Source organism: Argentina silus, assembly GCF_951799395.1.
Source record: "Argentina silus genome assembly, chromosome: 5".
In the NCBI taxonomy this organism is placed as follows: Eukaryota; Metazoa; Chordata; class Actinopteri; order Argentiniformes; family Argentinidae; genus Argentina; species Argentina silus.
In genome coordinates, this window is record NC_139659.1 from 17,523,091 (window position 1) to 17,549,321 (window position 26,231).

Consider the following 26,231-nt stretch of genomic DNA (forward strand, 5'->3'; position numbering starts at 1 on the left):
CATCAAACAAAATCCTCCCACTGTTAAGACATGTCCCCTTTTACTGCTCCTGGACTCTGACCAACTCCTTATCAGTGGGAGAGTCATAAAACAGAACAGAACATGTGTGGAATCACAACAAACACAATACTATATCTTGGCTGGGTTATGTACAGTATCTACAGACAGGCACTAGCACACCGGAGTATATTTAATTGACGCCCCTCGACTGAAGGTGTACTGGGCGGTCTGGACTGGAATGTGTATATCTCACAAAAAAGCAAACTACTACCACGTGACAATGCCATGACGCAGACTAAATATTACTCAGAAAATATTTTATTAGGGAAAAATAACTAAACTAAATCAATAGTACAATCGGATTACAAAGATACAACTTTATGAAGCGCTCTCGCACCAGAGCTCGCGCCTCAGTGTCGCATTGAAACCTCATTGGTTGAAACCGCAGACGCGTCACCCACGGAATGCCGGAAGTAAATTACACATGTTTGTTTTGTTTACAGCGAGCAGGACTGGATCTTTTCCTTATGACTTCCTCGGAATCATGATATATTAATAACATTGACAAAAATGAAACGGTTGCCTATTGCATAGCGATTTGCTTTGTTGTTATGTTAAGAAAAGATTTAGCCGTTTTCTCCGTTAGGCAGACCTGTTTCCCCCTCATCCTCTCTCCTCGTCTCCAGAGATGGGCTGCTGTTTTCTGGATGAGGAGACCTTCCGCCTGTGCTGCCAACTCTTCCTCCAGCACTCAGACACCATCAGAGACGGCTGGAGCTGGGAGCAGGGACTGGTGGGCTATGTTCGTGAAGGATAGGAGGATCGGGTCAGGGTTAGGATAGGTGGAGTTAAAGGTTAGGTACATAGTATAGATCAGGTTAGTTAGAGTAGTGTAAGGTCATGGTAAATATTTCCCCTTGTGTTCTGTCAGCTCTTCCTCCTGCACTCCCCACAAAGGGATCATTATGATGTGTCTTCATTCATCCACAGTGTATTCCAAAGAGAAGAATTGCTAGTGATTTAGTATGAGTGAGTGTGTGTTTGGTCTTGTTCGACGGCAGGGCTCAGAGGAAGGCTACCTGAGGAAGGCCACACTGGGGTCTGGAAGAACCAGCACCAGCTCAAACCTAGACCAGGACCATCAAGTAACCAGCCCGTCTGTCGACCGGCAGAAACCTAGTCGGTCCAGGCAAGACCAGGAGGAACCAGAGCAGGAACAGGTAAGGCACTGCCTCAAGGAAAGGGTGGCGGGGTGGGGGTGTTCCAGCATAACTCTCTCTCTCTCTCTCTCTCCCCCCCCCTCTATAGTTGTTTGCTGCTGCTGCTACTGATGATGATGACTATGATGAAGAAGGAGTGTGTTGTGTATCAGAGGGCAGCAGTAGGGTGGTCCAATATGAACATCACATCCTCTACTCCTGCAGCTACCAGACTCCGGTACTCTACTTCAGAGTCTCCACTCTGGGTACGTGTGTGTGTGTGTGTGTGTGTGTGTGTGTGTGTGTGTGTGTGTGTGTGTGTGTGTGTGTGTCCATACGTGTGGGCATGGGTGTCTGCCTTCCTCTGTCCTTTTGAGTTTAAGCTCACTAGTCTCCTCCCCCTCTCTGTCTCTCTTTCTCTCTAAGAGGGTAGGAGTCTGTCTCTAGAGGAGGTGTGGGATTGTGTTCATCCAAACTACAGACAGAGACTCCAACATAGCCCCTGGGACACCATCACACAGCAGGTACCACACACCCCCTCTCATCCCTCTATCCATCTCTCCTCCCTCTGTCTCTCCTGCCATCTCATCCCTCTCTCTCTCTCTCTCTCTCTCTCTCTCTCTCTCTCTCTCTCTCTCTCTCTCTCTCTCTCTCTGTCTGTCTTCAGGAGCATCCTTTGCTAGGCCAGCCATTCTTCTGCCTCCACCCCTGTAGGACAGAGGAGTTTATGAGGCCTGTGATCCAGGTAGCCCTGGAGGAACACAGGTGAATTCCTCCATGTTCCACACCTCATCATTTGATGTATCTCTATCTCTGTATGCATGATCAGTCCTCTCATAGAGAAGGGTAACAGTTAGTTAGCTCTAGCTCCTCACCTGGCTCACTGTGTATGTGTGTGTGTGTGTGTGTGTGTGTGTGTGTGTGTGTGTGTGTCCGTGTGCATATGTGTGTGTGCGTGTGTGTGATGTCTGCAGGCAGGTGAACTACGTGGTGACCTGGCTGAGTGTGGTAGGTCCAGTGGTGGGACTGGACGTCCCGCTCAGCTACTCCACACAAGTACCTGCAGCCCCACACACTCCTGTTCCAGAGTCGCAGCCGGACTGAAGACCAGGGGCCCGCTAGCTCCCAGAGGTGTTGGGGCTCACTCCTCCAGGCGCCAGACAACTTTGACTCTTCAGATGGAAGGGAGAAATGGAAAAGCTCCTCAAACAAGTGACATGGCAAAGACTATTATACAACTGTTGAACAAACTGTATTACAATCACTCTTCAGGATGTGTCTGAATAGTCAGGCCAAAGGCAGAGCAGTGTATCAACCTCCAGTAACAATGTATCTCCAGCCCCACGGCCCCTGTCTCTGACTGGTCTGTGGGCTATGTACTGTATGAGTGACGAGTGCAGTTTCTCATGCTGACGGGGCCTTCAAGGAACACATGAAGCATTGCTGACATCTAGTGGTGAGAGAGCGCCACTTCCGTTGGCTAGGGTAGCAGTGTCAACAACACATCAGGGAATAAGGGCGAATCAGCGGAACTCGATCGCTCCTCTATTTCTTTATTGTCCATTTATCTTCATGTATATGGATCTCTTTCTGGGGGACTGGAGATTAAATTAGATATGTGCTGTATTTCCATGCCCTGGATGTCCCCTCCAGAGTCAGATAATCCTCCAATAACCATGTTGTTAACTTTGGACTATTTCTGATTGTTAAAGACATTAAAACAGAAAAGCAAAACTTGCAGATGTTTCTCTTCCTCAGGTTTCGTAACCTCTCTGTTTATACGACTGACAGACACTGAATACATGTGGGGTGGGGGGGGGTCAGCCAAACAATGTTTTGGACAGTTTCACCACATACACACTAACATTGTGTGTTTATGGAAGTAAAGCTACAAGCCAATGAATACACTAGAAGTGTATTTTATAGTGAATGTAAAGACTGTTAAGTAAATATTGCTGATATATAAGAGCAGGCATTAGTAATCAGTTAAATAAACATGGGATATACATCAGCCACTCTCTTCTATGCTAATGAGTTCCCTATGGGGCCTATACACACACACACACACACACACACTGTAGAGATGCAGAGTATAGTACCCCTAACACAACATTACAGATATACTTGTCCTGGGGGAGGTGTGTGTGTGTGTGTGTGTGTGTGTGCACACGCGCATGTACATGTGGGTGTGTGTGTGTGTGTGTGTGTGTGTGTGTGTGCGTGCGTGCGTGCATGTATTTGTGTGAAATCAGTTATCCCTTTTTTAAAAGAGAGCATTGTTAGCTGGGGTTGCTCAATGCCAGCTCTGGATGAACAACAATTGGAAACACATGTCTATTTTTGAGGTTGAGCATTAACACACACACTGAGTATTAGCAGAGGGAGAGAGAAAGGTCCTCGTGATTTTCAGAGCACTTAGTCTCTTGACCAAAAGCAGAGGGAGAAAATAAACGTTTGCTGGGGGTTGGAAAGACAACCTGGACAGCGTGACAGCGTGGCACTCACATATACATGAATCCAGACATTCATGAATTGAGGATTAGGAGGATAGAACAAACATTGTGTTGTTTGGGGACAGATCTGAAGTTGAAATGCAGCAGTGTTCCCGTGGGAGAGGAGCTGTAGGCCCAGGACTCAGCCTGGTATCTGGGTTGAGCTTGTGTTCTGATCTACTGATAGAGGGAGTCTGCCTCCTCTCTTCATGTTTTCATTAGTATTACTGAATGGTTACATTGGAAACAGTGAACACATCTCTGGCTACCTCTAGTCTCTTTCTCTCTTGCCTTCTCTCTCTCTCTCTCACTCTCTTTCTCTCTCTCTCTCTCTCTCTCTCTCTCTCTCTCTCTCTCCTTCCTGCTTTTATAACCTGTTTAACTTGTCTATTCATAACACAGCAGGCTTAGCTCAGATGAATTCTGTAAACCTATGACAATATTTAGATTCTCTCTTAGACTTGTTTCCTTTAATAGAGTGCTGTGTTGACGGGACTGGGAGAGAGTCTGCTCTCTGCAATATCAGAGGAAACACTGCTGGGGGCGTGTGTCCTGTGGATAAGCAGCACTACTACAGATTCACCACTAGAGGACCTTGTAACTCTGGCTAGTAAGTTGTGGTAGAAACCAAGAGGAGTTAGACAATGAAGCTGCCCTAAGACGCTGCTAAAATGTTAAGGTTGTTTTTTCTTTTGACAGGTTAAGGTTAGGCTTGAGGGAGTTCAAGCAGATGATCTGAGATCTGTACCCAGATCTAAGGAGAAGGACTGGGAGATAAGAGCTGATGTGATTCTGCTCTCTAACAGATGTTTGTTTATCCAGCAGTAGACTAGCTGACTGCACTGCCGGCTGGTGTCCCTCCAACTGCCTTACTGTGGGCAACTAGGTTTGATAAGAGAGCTGCTGGCACGCCTAGACACAGAGAGTGTGTTCACTCTGGCGTGGGTGAGACTCCCCTGGAGTACCAGAGAAGAGTCCTACGCCACTGATGATGTAAGAACTCTCTTGGAGATCACTCTCTCTCTCACCCCCCAGATTCTCTCTCTCTCTCTCTCTCTCTCTCAATTCTTCTCTTTCCCAGGATGTCAGCGGTTATTTCACAAAATGTAAGTCAGAGGAGTCATTTGGGAGAGTGGGGTGATAGACTTAATTTCGTCTCCTCTGCGTGCGTGCGTGTGTGTGTGCGTGTGTGCGTGCGTGCGTGCGTGCGTGTGTGCGTACATGCATGCATGCGTACATTGCTGATGTGGTTCACTTTCTCCCTGCAGAGAGAGCGGAAACATTCGGCTTTAATGTCATAGGAGTGGGTTCTGGGCCTGAGGCACGCGGGTGGAGGTGGGGGTGTGGGGGGGGGGGGGGGGGGGGGGCGTGGGGCGGGCTGATGAGAGGATGGAGACACACTGCTGTCTGATGTTGACAGTATAAGTGGTGTGTTGCAGTGATGAGGTGAAGTGCTGATGTCGGAACATGTGTCTGTTCATTAGAACAGGGTGGAAGAGTACAGCACTGTGGCTCCATGCTGAGAAGCACACAGAGAGCCAGCACACAGAACCCAAGTAGTCCTCTCTCTCTCACACACACACACACACACACACACACACACACACACACACACACACACACACACACACACACACACACAGTGATATATAGGGGGATGTAGGCCATGCTGGTTCTGGTAACATGCCCCCTCCGGTCTGTACCCCTGCACACGGAAGAGTCTCATCTGGAGGGAATTACTCACACACACGCGCACACGCACTCACGCAAACACACACACACACACACACACACAAAACATGTTTTGCTTTATATACAGCATATAAAAAACACAAGCACACACACATACACAGGAGTTGCCACTAACCTGTATGGAGAACACCCCCAGATCCATAACCAGATATACATGTCATAACTAATATTTATTTATATCGCGCCTTTCTAGACACTCAAAACACTGACACTCTTGCGATAAGTGCCATGTGGTCTTTAATGACTTGGGAGTCGGGAAACTCTGTTTAAGATCTCATCCAAACAGTTCAAATTTATGACACATCTTTATTTGACCTCTATGATGCTCCTCATTATGCTCCTCATTATGCTCCTCATTATGCTCCTCATTATGCTCCTCATTATGCTCCTCATTATGCTCCACATTTGCTCCACATTTTCTCCTCAATGAACAAACATGATGTTGGGCTTTTCCTCTGATGGGCTCTTCCTCCTTCAATGTCTCTCTGTCTCTCTGTCTGACTGAGTCATGTCTGAATGCATCAACAACACAAAGGGCTTTGAACTGAAGACAGATTTATTGCAAATACAACACATTCACATACCCAGATAAAACATGGCACCTGAAGGTGGCTCATGCCCCATGAGCAGGGTGAACAGCCACGTCCGAGAGAGAGTTAAGGATCTCTGCATTTCTAGGGATGTTCTGCCAGAATGGTCAACCTGCTGTTTAGTTGTTTGTTACGTTGTGCCTCCAGGTGCAATTTCACTGTTTCAAATGGTTCATTTGAAGGTTTTAGGGATACTTGGGTAATTGTATGGGTTTTGTTCATTTACATTGTTCAACAGTCAAATATGAACCATATTCCGCAAAGAGTAAAAACATCTTTTGGGGAGGGACCAGCTTCTACAGCTGAGACAGTAGGAGGGGATCGCAACCATACAGAATGTCAATTCCTTCTTTATATACAGACATGACTTGCAATGTCCTCCAGTGTGAACATCAAAAGATCTGAAGTGTTTGGTGGTGTTTCCTAAATGACATGTCCCCCACTAAAGCACTTAAACCACTGTACCCTTACCTCTTTGTCCTGGGTATAACTGGGTAAATTATCCTCTGTGGAGAAAAGCGTTTGCAGAGACTGGGTGCCTTAACAGTAGATAACCTGGGAAAATATCCCCCTCAGTTTGAGTGGCCTGTGTGTGCGTGCGTGCGTCTGTGTGTGCGTCTGTGTGTGTGTGTGTGTGTGTGTGTGGGTGTGTGTGTGTGTGTGTGTGTGTGTGTGTGTGTGCGTGTGCGTATGCGTGTACGTGTACATGCGCGTGTGTAAGGGAGACAGCTTGAAGCTCTTTTCCAGCCTCATCTTTCTCTGGCAGTCAGTGTCCCTATCATCAAACAACCAGGTTGGTTCAGAGCCAACGTAGAGTCCTGGAGTGTATCGCCAAAAGGCCCAGTGCTGCTGGGTTTCATAGGGGCTCATTCTCAGAGTGAAACTATGGCCCACAGGGACCAGGGCCTGAGCCAGGCAAGAGCACACTGCCAGCCAGCTAGCTCACATCGTTCTGATGTTGATTACGCAACTCACCCAAACGTTTCATCCACAGGGGGATGTGTGTGTAGGGGGTCTATAACAAAAGCACAGAGGGTCCATTCACTGTCAAGTCTCCTGGTTCCAATTTAAGAGAAGCAGAGATGAGGGGGGGGGGGGGGGGGGGCGGCTCTCTCTGTCACTGACATTGTCTCTCTCTGTCACTATGTTGCCATGTTTATGTGAACCATCGACGCACATGTTAGGAGTTATTGCCCTGATCAAAGGGTTAAGCTTTCAGGGTGGCTGAGTAACCTATAATCAACTCATTTTGACAAGAGTACAAATATCCAAGTCAAGAAGACACTGAACTACCAAAATAAATACATACACAAATGCATAAATAAACATACAGTGCATAATACATACAAACATATGTAAATACAGTCAATAAATCCCTATTGTACAGTAGAGTTGGTAGCTTTTTCTGCAGGGAGACTCATGTGTAACCTTGTTGCTTTAGCTGGACTAAGGGCAGAGTTATTCCCATGCTCTTTCAATCCCTAAGAAACTAGGCCAGTCTTAATGAACTCCACCATTTCACTTTATGGACTTTGCTTTAACTGGCCCCCAAGTGTGAGAGAAAAGGATCAAGAGTAAACGGGGTGAGGAAGAGAGTGGAGAGGGAGAGAGATAGAGGGGTGCTCTCCATTTTTTTCTGACAGTTCGAAACTTCACAGCACCCTTTTGAGGAAATCATCTTGACCTAAGGTAGTTGGAGCGTTATACTGCAGCAGTCTTGGGTGAACATTGTGAAAGCATTACCAAGTGTTCAGGGAGCTTTAGGCGGTGTAAACTAGCGTTAGCTAACAAGACCGCTGGGGAAGAGAAGGCCTCAGGCAGCTCCAGACCCCAGCACAGGAAAAACCAGGTTGATTATGGCCCATAGACACTGAGTGCTGCTAACAGAAACTTGCTGTGAAGATAAAATACATTGGCTTCTCCTGTTCCTGTTTAAGAGTCGGTCAGGTTTCATAGAGTTTCCCACTAAATTGTTTTGGAAATGGAATCGGGGTGCTGCAGCTCGGCTCATTTCCAGACTTTGTTGCCTCAAGCCATGAGGTGCTCTTCTGGTTAAACCCTTCAGATGAGGCCGAGAGAACACTGTCATGAGCCTAATCTAATATCAGGATGTTTATGTATGAGAGGGACGAGGAAAAGTATTCTTTCCTCCTGTATTTCTGTCTGTCCACCGTACACAGAGTGAGTTTCACTCTCTCAGAGAAGGGCTGAGGTGGTGTTGGACGTCCTCCACTGAAACACATTCAGCCATTTAACTATGGTGTTGCAGTAGTATTGTGCCACTCCTGGCTCTATAGTTAGTAGGGTTGGCCTGGTAACCAAAAGTGCTGTATCCCAGGGTATTTTGCCAGGAAGGTAAGAAGGTATGAAAATCGGGATCTTGCCCAACCCTAATAGTTAGTGATTCCAGCATTGCGCCTGGCTCACTGCTAGTCTCCGTTGGGTCACATAAACAGCACATATCAGGGTCTGGCGAGAGGTGCTGTTTCTGTTGCTGTTTCTAGCATTACTTCCTGAGGTTCTGATGTTTGTCTAGGTTACAGAGCTTGCACAAGATTTCACACTCACTACAAATCTCTCTTTACAGATCTCTGTCTTCATGCCATGGCTGTGTGTGTGTGTGTGTGTGTGTGTGTGTGTGTGTGTGTGTGTGTGTGATGAGGCTTCCTCAGGACTTGAGTTACCAGGACTTGAGTTACCAGCTCTAGTGTGCCAAAAGCTGACTCCAATGCTGTCACTGAGAGAGGCCATCACTCTAACCCACACAGTAGGGATAAACACACACTTAATTCACTCACAAGCACACACTCACACACACCGCTGGCACTAGCACTGCTAGCACTGTCAGTGCCCATCACTCTAAAACAAAACAGTGGGTCTGAACCCACTGGACAAACAAGATCATTAATGCCACCAGAATTTATCCTTCATTTATCCTCAGGGCATAGTTGTGGCCCTGGGTTGGTTCTGTCCTGGTTCTGTTCTGGCACTCTCCGTCTCAACCGCATTGTCCTGTTGTTCTTGATCTTAGTCTTGAGCTGTTCCTCTAACTCTGGAATGAATACGTGTTTCCTCACCGAGAAGCAGGGAACTCTTCCATGGAATACTATGAAACATAAATATTATCCTTGATTTTAATGTGGAAAAGTACACACAAGTCTGTCCTCATCGTCCACAGTGTAAATATCCATATACTGTACAGTAGGTCTAAATCTTGTTGAATCATTTCCTCATTCCTAAAAAAATTTCGGCCAATTGTTTTGGCTGAAAGCAATAGGATGGATACATTGGAACCAATCATACACAGATCAATCGGGAATATACAGATGAGATCAGATACAGGAAGTGATACTAGTGATCATAACTTGGAGCTCCTGACCCTGTTTAAAGACCTGACCGAAGGCTGACAGACCAACAGGAAATGCTCATTACCTACAGCCTAAGCTGGAAGCCATTACCGCAGGAGTTAAGTGTGTGTGTGTGCGTACGTGTGCGTGTGTGTGTGTGTGTGCGTGTGTGTATATAGCCATTAGGTACAGAATTTAGGGTTAAGGAGGAGAGACGGAAGAAGGATCCCCTAAGCAGAGAAGATGAAAGTGTTTCCTTTGGTGACTGAGCAGAGAGGAGGAGATCAGCCTCTCAGAGGCCCTGTTAGAGTTACAGTAATACGTCTGTTCTGTCTGTTCAGCCCCTCCAGCCATGCTTTGGGTTGGTGGGAAACATGGTTTTGTTTATCTGATGAGAATTGTAAAGGCTTTAGGTGGGTTACAAGGCAGAAACGGTTTGGAACCACCGCTGTGTGGCACTCTGGCTAGGGGTCACAGTCTCAATCAAACACAGGTGGACCTTTCTTTATTGACCAAATCAATGTGACCTAATTCACCTAAATCCTCTCTGATCAACAGGAGTGGCGAGGGGCTGGATTCGATTTGCAATCCAGCAGAGGAGAGCGACAGGTGATAATCCTCCAGTGTCCATGTTTAGATTAAGAAAAAGGGCATAAATTCACTCCCTCGACTCCCATTTGGCTCATGGGAGTCTCATCTCAGACCTGCCAATTGTAATAAATGTTAATTTGTTGACCTATTCTATCGCCAGTCCCTCTGAGGTCTACAGGGATGAACTACCCTCTCTGCTTGTAAATGAATTTGTTATTCTAGGCTACTGCCTTGGCTAAAGGTGATGCTCCAGTACATGTGAATGTGTGTGTGGGTGTGTGTGTGTGTGTGTGTGTGTGACCATTATAGTGGTGGTTTGGCTTATTACCCGGGATCTTAAAACTGTTTAGAGATTGCCCTACTGCTGTGTTCAGAGGCAACACGTAAAACACGCATAAATCTCACTGAACACAAGTCATTATTCAGCTGGTCTTTAATGACAATTTGAAAAGTTATTGAAACCACTGCACTTAAAACTTGCAGTGCCTGCTGGTTTCACAACGCAGGGCCAATGACTGGCAACTTTATTTTTAAGGAAAATACAGAAACATTTCAGAATATTTGGGATAGTCATCTTTGTCAAATATATCCTGGACATACTGCCTGGGCTGAACCCACTCAGTTGTATATGAACAATGAACAAAGTCTCAAAGCAAGGCACAGCTGGGACAACTGTACAATAGTATCACTCAGAGTCATTTATATACAGAAATACACAATACTGTCAACTAATCAAACACTGCTCTCCAACTTCTACTCATCTCCACATGGACTTACTTAAGACCACACTGCTGTGGGAAACATGGCAATGCCTACAGACATACTACAAAGGACAACAACAACAACAACAAAAACAACAACAACAATCATTGTTTGTAGAAGGGTCCAGAAGGCCATATGGACTGATTGAGCCTCCAGGAGACATTGGATATTAGGTCCAGAAGCAGGCACGGAGCCGGGGGCCTTGTGTGTTCTGCCCCAGCAGGGTGTCTTCTGTACATCAACAGCACCTCCATCTCCCAACTCTCCACAGGCTGACTCGGCGTGAGGATGTGTCCCATGTCGGGTCTCTCAAGAGTGGGGAGAGTAGCACGGTTGATGCTCCTGGATAACCCAATCCCAAAACCAACCGCTAGCCCCCACCCGACCACCCCTCCACACCTCCTGGAGATCTGAAAGTATTGGATCGGTAGAAGCGATCTAGATACCAAGTCCACCTAGTCCATCAGAGGGGCACGGTGGGCCTATTACCACATTTCTGATTCCTATCCAATTCTTTCAGATCTACATGAAGCATCTCGCGGTGGGGGTTAGGGGTACGTTTGGGATCGGGAAGATGACTCCATCACTGTCACATTCTGCACGAGGAATCAAACAGATTCCTTTGAGGGCGGGCTGCTAGTCGGAGAAGAGGATGGTGAGGGCCATGACTGCACAGCACACAGCCACGTACGGACTCTTCCTCTCCCCTACGGCATCAGAGGACACAGGGTAGAGGTGAGGACATGACACTTAGACCGGACATTTCAACAATCCTGTGAGATCAATGATAACATTGGACATGATTCATTTGTATTGGTTTTCATTATCTCCCCCCCCAGACCACTCAAACACATCACACCAACACCAAACCATGGAACAATGATTTTCCATGTCTCAGTGCTAAAAAAATCAATTAAAAAAAATCATAAAGTAGCTTACCTATTCTGGCACATTTCCAGAAGATACCCAATAACCTGAAAATAAAATAAACAAAAGCTGTTAAAGAAATCATCATGTTTTGACATGAAAATGCAGAAAAAGACTAGAGAGATAGAGAGAAGGATGAGAGAATAGATACATAGACAGAGGGGCCACAGGGGAACCTGGACATTTGGGGGGACGGTCAACACAACACACACACCAGAGGGTCCAGCCCATGACTGAATGGTGCAGGAAGATGATGCTAGAGGCATTAGCCCACTAGCCTTCATCTGAACCGGCGTGTGGAGTGTGTGTGTGGAGTGTGTGTGTGTGGAGTGTGTGTGTGTGGAGTGTGTGTGTGTGTGTGTAGCCAGAGAATGCTTGCCCCAAGATTAGTGGGCAACTGAGACAGGCTACAGTGGGCAACTGAGACAGGCTAGGGAGGGGCCTGTCTGAGACAGAGACACAGCCTGAAGTGGCCTTGACAGCACTGACTTATGGTGTTGGAAAACCCTAACTACTCAACAATAAGCACCCACTGTCTCCAAGACCACAACCAACCAGTCAGGCATCCAGTCCCCTCTATCACTGAAGTGATCTAGGAAAGGAAACAATCTGAGGACCCGAGAACCCAGTCCCAGACCTCTAGTCAGTCTGTCTGTCTGTTTGTCTCTCTCAACACTACTATTCTTCTCCTCTAAACACTACTATTCTTCTCCTCTAAACACTACTATTCTTCTCCTCTAAACACTACTATTCTTCTACTCCCAACACTACTATTCTTCTACTACTATTCTTCTATCAGTTAGTCTCTGTGTAAAGACTCAGGGGTTCGAGGTTAGAGTGTGGCCCTGTAGGCAGAACTGTGCAAGCACTCCTCTGGGAGTCTGGCTACTTCACAACCAGAGAGACAGCTATTGGAGAGATCGAAAAAGAGCAGCATCTCTCAACAGACTCATTTCCCCTTCCCTTGGCAAACAGAGGAGACGCACTAGTGCCCTGTCTATACACACACACCTCCTAAGAACAGGGATTAAATATAATCTATTAATATCTCGTATCTCTACCATCAAACTGACCCAGTGGTTCTTATAAACAACTGTCATCAGTCAGAAATTGGTGGGTAACTGACTATATTTCTCTCAGAGCAACGTTATACTCCTCTGGGTCCCTAGCCTAAAATCTAACTGTAAAGGCCTATGGGAACTCCTCTGGCTTCTAAACAAATCAACACACACACACATACTCCCCTACAACAACAAAAATACAGGCCTCCATTGTCCAGGGCCGTGGGGGGCTCTTTGTGTGTGTGTGTGTGTGTGTGTGTGTGTGTGTGTGTGTGTGTGTGTGTGTGTGTGTGTGTATGTATGTGTGTCTAACACCAGCACTTAAATGCCCTGGCAGCGTCAGGCTAATTTGTCTTGGAGAGAGTGTCTGTTTGCAGAGCTCAGATCATGGGCTCTCAGTAATCCTTTCATTTCCTTCTCTCAAACATGTGGCACACAGCTTGTTGCCTTAGCCTCACTTAGACAAAAAGGAAAACAGAGTTGAGAAAACTTTTTTTTTTTTTCTTCTTTCTGGTGATAGCTTCCCTCCACCGAGAACAATGTACGACTGTGCATGCCACAGTAGCCCTGCAGAGCAGTCTATGTACTTCAGAGTCTAAGACAAATCTAATCTCACACCACATTTCCGGCCAGGTGCACTACTTGACACCAAAGTGTTGCTGCTTCATGTTAAATGACAGCATACCCAGTCTTGTTCTTGTCGAGCAGACTCGGGAACATCGCACGCAGGTACGCGCAGGTACAGATGAGCAGCAGAATCACCGTCAGCAGACTCTGGAAGTTGAAAATGGCCGACTGAAAAGAGAGAGAAGGAGAAAAGGAAACAGATACATGACATTGTTGAATTGGTTTCAATTGGTTGTTACACCAGGTAATGTTACACCAGGTAATTGAATCAAAAGAGGCTGCAGAGTCAACCATTGACAGATCAACAATAACATTAGGTCAGTTCCGTCATAAATGTACAGATTGGTTGAGGGCTATATATGTATTGAGCGTTTAAGTTTTATAATCAGGTTGGCAAGTTAGGCAAAAAGGCTTTAGTAAGGGTCTGTCCTTGAGCTAGGAGATATCCTTTCCATTCTATCAGGAAATGTTAAACACACCAAACCTGTCCTGAATATACCAAAAGTGTTCTATAAAACACTCTGACCATACCTGTAGACACTTTCTGGCCAACATAAACAAAACATTTAGACAATGGATGCAGTCACAGCCGTAGTCGAATGTATTGTCGATATGGATCACCTAGCTAGGCAGCTGGAATAGATGTCTTTAATGAAACCATATACTTTAGCTATTTCTACTGTAGCCCATTTATGGCATTCATTCAATGCATGGCTACTAGCTAAGTTAGTTAGCTAGCTAGCTAGCAACAACTAGTAGCTGGTTTGACACGGGCGCATGATGAGCTGTAAAACAGCTTTATGAAGATGACTTGTTCGACACAATCGTTGTCTAGTGAATACAATTGGCTAGACTAAGCTGACACCGAAAACCTTTAAATAAACAACTCACCATTTCGAAGCTAGCCTAGTACTTTGGCTTGGCTTGCCACCTCACACTTCCGTCACTAGAGTCGCTCAATAATGACGTATACAGAGCAAGGAACAACAACAGCGAAAGAGTAACCGGCGGTGACTGGCCAAACAACACGTTAGACCGGTTATACGTTTTTAAATGCTACATTTAAACCCACGCACCAATATTATAAAGAGAGACTTTCTTAAAACAGACCCCTTTGAAGTTTGAGGTAAGATGAGGACTGTTGTGTGGATCATATTTGCACATGGCTATCTGCTGTCGCTTTGGTCAAGCTCTGACTGTTTACAAACAACGTAGTGATCTGGCAATAGCCGGAATGTAAGCAAAGCAGTGGTGAGTTCTGTGAGGTTTATCCTGTGGTCTAATGGCTGAATGAATTCCTTGCCGTCATGAATTCATTGTCATGCTGGTAGCCACATTGATACTGTCATCACCGTGTGTGTGTGTGTGTGTGTGTGTGTGTGTGTGTGTGTGTGTGTGTGTGTGTGTGTGTGTGTGTGTGTGTGTGTGTGTGTGTGTAAAAGGGAGAGCCTATGCTCTCTCCCTGTCCCATGTGTCTGTCATTATTGGCCTGTATGGCAGATGGCACAAACCATAACACAGGTGGTGCAGGTGTTACTGGGAATAATGAATGACTTTTCTTGGTTCGGATGAGCGGGTTTGACCCCACTCGGAGCGTGCATGGTCATCACGATCCATGGATGCGCCGACCACCACCTGATTCACTTGTCTGTGACATCAAAGTTATCGTATTGCACTCCTGGTGGTTGTGGTGGTGGAGGTAGAATGAGGTTTGCCCATAGACACCGATCTAAGCCAGGTCATATTTGCATGGACGGGGCAAGCTGATTGCAAGCTGAGCTCATAGAACCTCTACCTAGGATGGTGGAGACAACGATTCCAGAGGTGAGAAGAGAGAATGTTTGATAGAGCAGGTGTTAAGGTGAGGTAACCCTACTACTATGTCTGGGCTGGTCTGGTGTAGGTAACTGTAGGGAACTGTGTTGTGAGGCATGCAGCTGTGTGACTGGTCGTTAACTGTAGTATAACTGTAGGTAACTGATGTGTGTTCATCTATCTTCCCTCTCTCAGCTCTGTACTTATCGGAAATAAGAGGTTACAGTGCTTTACTATGACGGGCAGAATCTCTGTGATCATCACTGACCAAAAACAGCCTTAGGTTTGAGGATATGAGGATTCTCCCCTTCTGACAAACCCTAATGTTGAGCGATGATGTAAAGTACGCCTATGTTTAGTGACATAACTAGGCTACATTATGGCGTTATGACTGAATGGCGGTTCTACGCCTGTAACATTATGCGTCTTGTGTTACAGCGACGTACAGAATCCATGGTTGTATGGGCTCTCTACGGTTGTATGGGCACTGTAGCTACTTACAGTTAGACCCCTCTGTGTTTCTCCAAGGCCTACGGTGGCTAGCTGGCTCTCCAGTGGGGGGCTGCAGATGGTTCACAGACCCGATACCCCACCACTCTACAGCCCTTTCATTCCCTCCACTCCACTGTCATCACTGTCTTTGCGCGCCCAAACCTCCATCAACAACCCCCCACAGTCCATCCTTTGCCCCCCCCCCCCCCCCCCCCAAACACCATGCATCACATTAGTGCCTCTTACTGTAGCTCCCCCAGATCTCCCCAGCAGACCCAGCCTGGGGGGTACATTAGCTATAGTCTTTGATACTGCTGCTGCTGCTGCTGCTGAGGGGTCTCCATAGTGTAAACCAAACAACCGCGTTGTCTAAACAAGGACACATGGAAGAGCAGGCTGGTTGTTGTTGTGTTTGTGAAGTTTCAGTTTGTCTGTGTGGTGCTTGTTTCTCGACTTGTCCAAGTCCAGAGGAGGTAGAGTGTTTTACAGTTTGGCTGGTGTCAGCTCCCACACAGCAACAGTCTGTCCAGGTTGCCAGGAAAATATAAGACTGACTCAAGTGCAATGGCAGGGCTGCACTGTGGTTTTCACACCCACTGCACTTAATGATCACACTGTGGAACCTGACAACTATCTCTCTGATCTGTACCAATGACTTGCAATTTGATTGACATCCATTCCCATCTTCATATAGGCCTAATGTCTGAGAGAGGTGTTTTCTGTTTTTGCAGGTGTGTGTGTGTTGTGATGCATGTGGCGGTGCGTAAGGTCCGTATCTCCTCCGAGCCTGAACATTCCTACTTCCTGCGTGTGGAGTGGACAGGTCGGGATTTAGGCTCTGGCTTCCTGTTACTGTTGACTGATGGACAGGACGCCTGGAGAGGAGAGGGTAAACACACACACACACACACGCACACACACACACACACACACACACACACACACACACACACACACACACTCACACTCTCTCTCTCCTACACACACACACACACACACACACACACACTACCCATAAGCTAAAGACACACATTACAGGCCACATGGAAAGGAGAGGGTTAATGCACATCTGACCACTACATACACCTCACCATTACTCACACGCACACACACACACACACACACACACACACACACACACACACCTGCCACACTATCTTTCTGTGATGGAGAGTGCACTAAGAGCGGAGCGGAGAGGGCACTTCTCACTGACCTCTCAACCTCTTGTACCTGGTTAAACCACCCCCGTCTGACCTTACACCAACCCCCCCCCCCCCCTGTCTCTCTGTCCGTAGTGAGTGAGGATGATGTGTGCAGTGAAGCAGGGGAACTGGAGATGCAGAGGGAGAAGTATGTCCAGGACCTACAACAAGCTCTGACCGGGTCAGGACCCTCCAATACAGAATACAGCTTCACCCTGATGCCCCCTCAGCCCGGCCCAGGCTCCAACGTAACCCTCGCCTATGAGAAGGTGCAGAAGGACATCTCGGTAAGTGGCGCCCCCAGCTGGCTCGGAGGGAAGACACACTCTCAAACTGATTGTCTCTCTGCCTCTGATATGCAGAAGGAGCGGTGTTGTTGTATTAGTAACTCTATACATGCCTTCCCATAGATGGTGGATTGGTGATGTCATCTGTTGGATTTGTGTCACGTCACAGACTCAATAGATTAGTTCCTGTAGAAATAAACATGTCTGAGGTCAGCAGTGTGATTGTACACATTCTTTCGTGTCCCCTGATAGCCCTATTGGATCACATCACCATGAGCCTGTGTGGTTATCTACAGACCTAAAGAGAGGTGGTTCTGTACATGCCTGTTTAAGGTTCGCTTCTCATGAATGGAATCTTAAGCTTTAGATAGAACAGCAGCATTTCAGCTAACATGGTCCTCATCATCAGATTCGCTGCTTCCCAGGTTTCACTTCAGGGTCTCTGATGTCATCCTGAAATAGGAAAATCTTCAACCATGCTTTGACATTCTCATATTACCGAGTAGAGCATAATCACTATGGAAGTAAACATCACAAAACAGCTCAGTGACAGACCGAAGGAGCCGTGCGCACGTGCGCGCCCGCACACACCGGACAAAACACGTCTGCTTTGTTGCCATAGTAATAATGACAGAATGGAAATCGGAGGGCATGTCTTTCAGAGAAAAGGGAAATGAATAGATTTCACTGTTTTAAGAAATACACGTTTTCAAGTGCGCTATGTGAATGTGAATCACTAAGTGCAAATCTGCACTCTGGATTGTCTTGCTCAACAGTTTAAAAAAAAAAAAGGAAGGAAATGTATTAGTCAGAGATATATTACTCATAATCGAGGGTTCCCAGTCTTTTCTTTACCCCTAATATCATCTCTGAAGCAACACCATACAACAGGGGATATGGAGACACTTGGGACTGGTTGCTGTTGTTTAGATATACAAAGAAGGAAATGTGATTTGTTATACTGTAAATCAATGCCACATTTAGGTTTGTTCCCACTTAGCTGTATTATTATCAGCATCATCATACCAACGAAACACAATGTATTTCACAATAAACAGTTGTATTATGATAGCCAATAACATGACTGAAGGCTACAATTCTCCACTAGTCTTCCAATGCTTTGATATTGCGCAACCCCTCATCTGATTTCCCTTTCAAGTGAACAATTCTAGTATTCATATAGTTTGTTTCTTAATACAGTATTGTTGCCCTCTCCTCTTTTACCCCCCCCTCTCTCTCTCTCTCCCTCCCTCCCTCTCTCTCTCCCTCCCTCTCTTCCTCTCTCTCTCTCTCCCTCTCTCTCTCCCTCTCTCTCTCCCTCTCTCTCTCTCTCTCTCTCTCTCTCTCTCTCTCTCTCTCTCTCTCTCTCCCCCTCATTCTCTCCCTCTCTCCCTCCCTCTCTCTCTCTCTCTCTCTCTCTCTCTCTCTCTCCCTCTCTCCCTCTCTCCCTGTGAGGTTGACTTTGAACAGTCTAATGTCTCTCAGCCCTCGATGAGTGTGTGAACCACAGGGTGTGTGGCTTTGTGTAGCATCACAGGACTAAACCACCCAGAGACACCAAACATCTCCTCCTGAGGGCTGCCTCGACAATGATCACCTACAGAATCAGCATGTGGACCCATTTACACCAGGGCTGGGGAGAAGTTAATGGTTTCCAGCTAGTGTAGTGGGAGTATGAAAAAGAGTACAAGTGAGAGAGTCAAAAGAGATCATAGTTGCCTAGTTAATTTACAGTAGGTGAGGTAGCTCCCCGAATACCTTGTATAGTCAATGACGTAATCACTGAGTCAGCGACAGAGAGAGAGAGAGTCTGAAACGGTAGCGTCTCTATGACGACTTCTGGAACTTCTGCCCGATTCAACATTTCCTAGCCAACCCAGTGGGAATCAATCACCACACCAGTCAATAGCATTTGGGCCAAATAGTTATCGACCAACTGTTTTTTTCCCCCAAGTCCTTACCGGCCAGTCAAGTGGCTGCCCAAGTCTTAACCAGCCAACCAGTGTAATTCAAAGCTTTATGTTGGCGTAATAACTTCCAATTGAGTGATGGAGAAATGACCAGACCTGTTTTGGACTAGAGGGATGGAAGTAGTGTTTCCATGTTTAATAGTATTTTAGGCTGAGGTTTAGTCTAAGGTTATTTACTTAATGTTACTCAGAGGGGATGAAGTAATGGCTGGCGTATATATCAGACTGCTGTAAATATCCTTACGCAAACACGCACACACACACACACACACACACACACACACACACACACACACACACAGTGTGCTCCAGTCATGTCCACCACCACATTCTCACTGTGGGTCAAATTCATTAGTCTTATCACAGTCTGTCCAGTCTTTCCAGAGAAAGACACACACACACACACACACATACACACACACACACACACACACACACACACTGTCAGACACACACTGTCAGACACACACACAGCCATGCCATCCTTCCTTCCCAGGGTCATCTATTTGTGAAGCTGGCAGCATGGGAGGTCAGAGGTCACAGTGACAGTCCTGTCTGTTATCTGTGTCTGGAGACGTCTGTCCAGGTGTCAGAGACAGCAGGGTCCCCCTGGGGGGAAGTGGAAGGGAGTGGGAGGAAGTTGGGAATGTAGGAATTATCTAAAAACATACATTTTGAGTGATCTATGACATTCCATTTGATCATTTTAAGACCTTACTGAAACCTTTATGCCTCAACGATCGGGACAACAATCATCACACTGACAATCTACCAACAGTCGATCTCAATGTCAAACCAGTGTTGTTGCAGCAGTCAAAGACTGCTAGACTATGTTCTGAAGGTGGGAAAGATAGTCAAAGGCAAATTACATGGGCACAGCCATTTACACTCTCCCTGTCTCTGTCTCTCTCTCTCTCTCTCTCTTTCTCTCTCTCTCCCCCTCCTCTCCAACTCCCCTCTTTCTCAGTTCAGGTTGAGTTCTGTGTTGTTGTGTGCGGTTCCAGAGCCAGTTGAGGAGGTAAAAGCATTATTGAGTCACGGTCTAGAACGTGGAACCACCCTAGAGAACCGCAACCAAAGACTACAGGAGGAGAACCAGAGACTCAGAGAAGAGCAGCAACACATCACTGAACAGTAAGAGAACACACATGCACAACTGAGAGGTCTTGCACACAAACAAACCACCAAACTCAGTGACAGACTGAAAGAACTGTGCATTCAGGTCCAACACACACACACACACACACACACACACACACACACACACACACACACACACACACACACATACACACTAGAGCAGACCCTTTCCCCTCAGTCCATTACCAAAGCCTGGAGGAGTCATTACTCTATCCTCATAACTCTACAGGGAGGGGCTGCCAGCGCGCCACTGCACATCACTTGGAGCTTTGAGTTGATGTCATACCGACCAGAAAGTGTGTGTGTGTGTGTGTGTGTGTGTGTGTGTGTGTGTGTGTGTGTGTGTGTGTGTGTGTGTGTGTGTGTGTGTGTGTGTGTGTGTGTGTGCGTGTGCGTGTGCGTGTGTGTCTGGAGCACACCCAGCGTGTTGAAAGGGGGCCTCACTGAGGCACAGACCAAAGGGCTCAACACAGAGGCAAAGATCAATCACACATATACACATAAACAGACACACACACAGACCCACACACACACACACACACACAATAAGGGAATCCCTCACAAGTGACTGTTGAGGGCAGCTCCCATCACCTTGAATGAGTCCATGTGTTTCTAATCAGTCTCTACTGTAGCTTCACAGCGCTGATTCAGACTGATGTAGAATAGAGAGGCATTGTGTTTCTGAGGAGGGAGCTTTGTCTAGGTTCCCTGGCAACAACAGCCATGCAGAATTAACAACTGACGAGCTGGACAGTAAGGACAGGAGGGAGGAAAGCGCCACAGCTGGAGTATTAGATTATGCTTTCATTGTGTGTGTGTGTGTCTGTGTGTCTGTGTGTCTGTGTGTGTGTCTGTGTCTGTGTAGGCTGGAGCGCTACGCTTGCGGTAAGGAGGCTCTGGAGGAAGAGTTGTACTCTCGTTTCGTCCTGGTTCTCAACGAGAAGAAAGCCAAGATCCGCAGTCTCCAGGAGAGCATCACACACTTACAGCAGGAGACCAGGTACACACAGTTGACGCCAACAGACAGACTGACTGACTGACTTTCGACACTTTACACTCAGGTCATATGAGGGTCATCAAACCCTTCTACAGTACGTGACCCAACAGAAGCCATATTGCGGACAGGCCATGGTGTTTCAGTAGGGACCTTTATGGACAGGCCATGGTGTTTCAGTAGGGACCATTACGGACAGGCCATGGTATTTCAGTAGGGACCATTACAGTATTTCTTAGCGGGGAGCGGGCTTTACCTGACTGGGTCTTCCAAATAGTCTACTAATGACCTATCAGTGCCTATTGTTACTGGAAGAGGTGCATTGAGTCTCACAGCATTGCTCGATGGAATGTTTTTCAAGATCCATTATACACACACACACACACACACACACACACAGAATCTTCAAATACTGTACATACACACATAAAGGCCCTGCAGTCTAAATTGATTTGTAGCAGGCCAATATAAGGGGAAAGTACAATTGTACTCACTGTCCTCGGCTTTGTAATTGCATGAAGTCATTAAAATGTTTTTAAAAATACACCACGCTTCCGTTTTCCTCCCTCTCCGATCCCATGACTGCAATTCTTCCTCACGTCATTGCTGTAAACCACAATATGTTCTCAGTCAACCCACCTGGTCAAATATTGGGATAATAATGATAATTCCCAACTGGGCGTTGTAGTAACTTTGCAGAACACAAGTAGTCTTTACTCTGACCTTACTTGACCCCCACCTAGGTTTGACAGGAAGACCACTCATATCCTTCTGTGAATATGCCCAATCGTTGCCCAATAGCTTTTGACGTCTATCCCATCCCATCCGCTGTGGTAATCTTGTGATATCCAGTGGTGATATTGTTATAGTGTGATAGTGTGTGTGTGTGCGTGTGTGTGTGCGCGTGCGTAAAACCTGTGGCAGGATCTCAAACGTCTCCTTGATTCCTTGTGTCCTCTATCCTTGCCTCGTCCCCTGGGAACATCTCCTCCATTGTAAGTATTCTGAGAAAGAGGTGAGGAGGTAGGACGCGAGGAATCAAGGAAAGACTCTTGAGATCGGGCCTGTGTGTCTCTCTCTGGTCTCTCCACTCTAGGGGGACAGCAGGAGAGAGCAGCAGCCATGGAGGTGGGATGGCAGCAGGAGAGAGCAGAGCGTCCGATGAGGGGGAGGATGCGTACGGAGCCAGCACGGATGAAGAGCAGGAGGAAGAGCAGGAGGAAGAGCAGGCAGGCCCTGCACCTAAAGCTACAGCTCCCACCCAGGGTAATGATCATAGATAACAACCCCCCCCCCCCCCCCCCCCCCCCCCACACACACACACACACACACACTCACACACTCCCCAGTCACCCCTGTCACTCACGTAGTCGTCTCTGATTGATGACGTCAGAGAGTGTGAGATCTCCCTCCTGTTGGGGACCAGAGAGGTTACTCTAGGTTACATTATAGTGGTGTGGGGGGGGGTGTGTGTGTGCGGGGGGTGGTGTGTGTGTGTGGGTGTGTGTGTGTGTGTGTGTGTGTGTCGGTGTGGGTGTGGGAGGGAATGTGTGGTTTTGCTGTTGCTCAATTTCCCCCTCCGGCTCTGGAGTCATATCCTTTTAGTGAAACTACAGCCAGCATCCCAGTCCTCTGTGTCACATCTGTCAAAAACAGGCTGTACTCTCCCACTGTGAGGGGTTAGAGATGTTTAGGAATGATAATAGCCCCCCCATCACCCCGTCATTAAGAAGAAAAAAACACTCCTCTGTGTTCAGTGTGTTAGAGCTTGTCAAACAGTCTAATCCTCACCTAATCTACTGTATTTGTGTGTGTGTGTGTCCGTGTCCGTCCGTCCGTCTGTCCATCCATGCATGCGTGTTGTGGTTAAAACCAGCGTTCTATATTCTATGTGAGGTCAACCTCAAGGTATGGCCGGTCTGTTGGGACTCTTGGGTTGTCATGGAAATGTATGTATGTGTGTGTATGCGTTCTGACTCTTGGGATTCCGTAGGTGGCCAGTGTTATTATTTCCCAGGCAACACTGATGACGACATCACGGGGTGATTATGGAATCCTGAGTGAGGGGCCTCTCTGACCTGACTTCTAAAAACACCTCTGAGTACAGCCAGAGAGGACTGAAGGCTACAGAGGGAGGCCCAGGTGAAGATTGCTTTGGAAGTTCACTTTGCCCTCGGATAGACCAGTTGGAATCCATATTGCTTATGCCTGTCCAATCCTTTCAGATCTCCACAAAGTGCCTAGAGGGTTGGGCCTAGTGGTCGATTTGGGATTCTGCTTTTGGATTCGTAGCGCTCATTCACTCCCAGCTCTCTGATCAGACAGGCGTTCTCCAACCCTCTGCCCATACACAGTGCTCTTTAACTGGGATAGGCTAGTAAGTACGAGGTTCTCTCTCTCCAACCGTCTGCCCAGGTTTAGTGTGCTGTGGCTGGGCTAGGTTGATGGGAGGGTACCCCTGGGCTGGGTGGATAGGGGTCCGGGCCTCTCTTTCTACCCCAGCTGTGTGCTGTGATTGATGGGCAAAAGCCTGCAGGTTCCTGTGTTGTTTTAGTTGCCACGACAATGAGTCAGATGATTGGTGCGTTGCCAGTCTGGGCACGGGGGAGGGGGATGGGGGGATGGGGAAAGGGCAAAGTGGTTATGTTTTCACTTATATCAGGAGAGTGTGTGTGTGTGTGTGGTGTACAACACAGTTGACAAGTTTATTACTTCTGTCTGTCTGGTTGTGTCTTGGCTGCTAGCCCAAGGCCCAGCTGTGTCGCTTGAATAATAAATAAATAATAGAAATAATTGTATGTATGTCCTTAACTGTTGACTGCGGGTCATCGTGACCTGGATGTCACATTGTGTGTGTGTGTGTGTGTGTGTGTGTGTGTGTGTGTGTGTGTGTGTGTGCGTGTCTTGTCTCCTTAACCGTGTTATGGTTGTACCAGCCTGTTTAGACAATGTGATGAATGAGGCCATTCAGTTTAACAGACTATTTTTACAGACTGCTTTGACTTGAGTCACCTGTTACACTGTCAATGTGACTGTGGGAAGCTGTAGTCACTGCACTAATGTGATGGAACTGGATAGGTCAAAGCCAATACCTGGGGTACACACGACATATTGCTTTCACCTATCGATTGAAACAGGGGATCAGAGGAGGCCAGGAAGGGTGGTCAGGAGGTCAGGACATTTCAGACTATTGAGACGCACACCACATGTGTATGTTCTCCTCCTCCACCATCCCTCCATCTGGATACTTCCCTCTCCTCCCAGCCATCTGACGTGTTGAACAGAGGAAGAAGAGACACCTGCTCCTCTCCTTGTAGCGTGTGTTAGTTCTGGTATGCCCCTCTTTAAAGAGGGAGGGGGGGAAGGAAGGAGGGAGGGAGGGAGGGATGAATTTGAGAGGTGAAGACAGAAGAGGTACACACGCCCTCCCTGGACAGAACACAGGGGGGACAGATGTCTCCACCAGATGTTGTTGGGGGGGCTCTGAGCTAGTGTGTTCCATGTGTGTTTTAAGACGGCTGAGGAATGACTCGTAGCAAAGCCTAGCTCAGAAACGCACTCCACTCACGATACTGTAACTGCGCAACTCTTTAAGAAAGAGCACACCTCTCAGTGTCGATGGGTTCCCATGGACCTGTTCTTTTAACTTTTGTTCCATCTGGTATTTCATGTAGGTTCGCAGACCTGTAGGGGAGATTTGATTGGCTCTGGTGTGTTCTCATTCCCTCCTCAGGAACGGGTCGCCGCAGCCCATTGGACGACAGTCTAAGCGACATCACCGACGTGGCGCCTTGCCGTAAACGCCGCTTCCGTCACCTAAGACCCCCGGACCCCGTCTCCAAGAAACCAACCCCGGAGACGTCGCAGAGGAGGAGGAGGTACAGAGTCTCGACATTAAGTCTCCATAACATCGCCATGACTACATCCATGTTACCATCTTCAATGGTCTCTGTCAGACTACGAGCCCTGCTCTTGTCTTTACAGTAGTGAGTATACTCTCCCCATGCAACGTCAAAGCAGGCCTTACTTAGTTTTTGTTTTACTACTGCCTGGTTTTATAGTCATCTCTCCTCAATATTGGGCTCACTAAAGTATAAAAATGTCTGTTTGTCTGTTTAGTTTCTCCACACACTTCTCCACACACTTCTCCCCCCAGATGTGTTTACTAGCTCTGCAACATTGCCATTGACGTTAAAGCTCATTAGCCAATCCCCAAGTTAGTCCATTAAGTGAGGGTGTAACAGTTGAACCAGAAATAGCACTCACGTATGAGAAATACACACCACTGTGGTAGAATGATCAGTTTCTTCATACAGTATCTTCCTTTCCCCTGGTGTCTTGAGTCAGAGCTTATTTTGTCTCTGCCAAGCACTCATCCATTGGGCATTAGTGAATGGGAAAATCAAACGTCATAAATGTTCCCTTTCAGGGATCTGCTTTGTGTTGAGTAATATCCCCACCCCCACCCCATCTACACAGCCTGAGGTGTTTACCCTCTGAGAATACGGAGGAGCAGTGAAACGGGACTGGATGTGTCGTCCAAACAGCCACGTTGTCGAGCCTATAGCCAAATGACGTCAGTCAAGGATCGTCTTATTTACATAGTAGCTGTCGTAAACTAATGAATGACTACTGGTCCACTTTGGCCACAACACAACGGTGACAACATGTATACAAACAGAAGAAAGGTGTGTGTGTGCGCGCGTGTGTGTGTGCGCGCGCGTGTGCGTGTGCGTGTGCGTAAACATGGCAGAACCTGCCCTCCTCTTTTTGTCCAGGAGTGGGTGTGCTTGCGTGTGTATGCGAACGTGACAGAACCTCTTTCCCTTGTTTTGTCCAGGAGTCCCACATGACAGACAGAGAAAACATTCCATCATCAGCCGAGCAGTAAATGTTTATTGCCATCGTTATGGCTTTTGGCTAACAAACTTTAAGTTAAGTCACTCATGGACTGACCAGACATTTGGAATAGGGCTTTTAGGG

General features: G+C 47.1%; 3 protein-coding genes across 5 annotated transcripts in view; 2 read left to right on the plus strand and 1 right to left on the minus strand.

Moving 5' to 3' along the window:
* Positions 1-488: 488 nt before the first annotated feature.
* On the plus strand, positions 489-2,863 carry atg10 (ATG10 autophagy related 10 homolog). Of its 2 annotated transcripts, none has more exons than XM_083669667.1 (6): positions 489-802; positions 1,062-1,220; positions 1,309-1,465; positions 1,626-1,723; positions 1,867-1,964; positions 2,174-2,863. In XM_083669667.1, exons 1-6 carry the CDS (start codon positions 689-691, stop codon positions 2,301-2,303), a joined length of 756 nt encoding a protein of 251 aa, XP_083525793.1. In that variant the 5' UTR covers positions 489-688; the 3' UTR covers positions 2,304-2,863. The 2 variants fall into 2 exon arrangements, with proteins under 2 accessions (XP_083525793.1, XP_083525794.1); XM_083669668.1 differs by having other exon boundaries at positions 489-793.
* Positions 2,864-10,386: 7,523 nt separating this feature from the next.
* tmem167a (transmembrane protein 167A) lies at positions 10,387-14,302 on the minus strand. Its single transcript, XM_083669690.1, has 4 exons — positions 14,240-14,302; positions 13,407-13,516; positions 11,673-11,707; positions 10,387-11,440 (listed from the first exon to the last, which is right to left on the minus strand). Exons 1-4 carry the CDS (start codon positions 14,240-14,242, stop codon positions 11,370-11,372), a joined length of 219 nt encoding a protein of 72 aa, XP_083525816.1. The 5' UTR covers positions 14,243-14,302; the 3' UTR covers positions 10,387-11,369.
* A 36-nt stretch (positions 14,303-14,338) lies between these two features.
* The window catches only part of xrcc4 (X-ray repair complementing defective repair in Chinese hamster cells 4), a 17,882-nt gene continuing 5,989 nt past the window's right edge, over positions 14,339-26,231 (plus strand). The window contains exons 1-7 of one of the 2 annotated variants that reach the window (XM_083669655.1): positions 14,339-14,599; positions 16,387-16,544; positions 16,951-17,144; positions 20,082-20,248; positions 21,120-21,254; positions 22,345-22,514; positions 24,982-25,126. In XM_083669655.1, coding sequence (XP_083525781.1) covers positions 16,403-16,544; positions 16,951-17,144; positions 20,082-20,248; positions 21,120-21,254; positions 22,345-22,514; positions 24,982-25,126 — 953 coding nt within the window. In that variant the 5' untranslated portion in view covers positions 14,339-14,599; positions 16,387-16,402. The remainder of the gene's footprint in view (positions 14,600-16,386; positions 16,545-16,950; positions 17,145-20,081; positions 20,249-21,119; positions 21,255-22,344; positions 22,515-24,981; positions 25,127-26,231) is intronic. The other variant, XM_083669656.1, reaches the window with a different exon arrangement.

Bases quoted from the DNA above. Each gene is read 5' to 3' on its own strand.
- atg10 (XM_083669667.1), top strand. From the start codon at position 689: ATGGGCTGCTGTTTTCTGGATGAGGAGACCTTCCGCCTGTGCTGCCAA. The intron at 1,466-1,625 runs GTACGTGTGTGT...TTTCTCTCTAAG, and splicing joins CTTCAGAGTCTCCACTCTGG to AGGGTAGGAGTCTGTCTCTA. The intron at 1,965-2,173 runs GTGAATTCCTCC...TGATGTCTGCAG, and splicing joins GTAGCCCTGGAGGAACACAG to GCAGGTGAACTACGTGGTGA.
- tmem167a (XM_083669690.1), bottom strand. The intron at 11,708-13,406 runs GTATGCTGTCAT...TTTTATTTTCAG, and splicing joins CTCGACAAGAACAAGACTGG to GTTATTGGGTATCTTCTGGA. The intron at 11,441-11,672 runs GTAAGCTACTTT...CTGATGCCGTAG, and splicing joins CTGGAAATGTGCCAGAATAG to GGGAGAGGAAGAGTCCGTAC.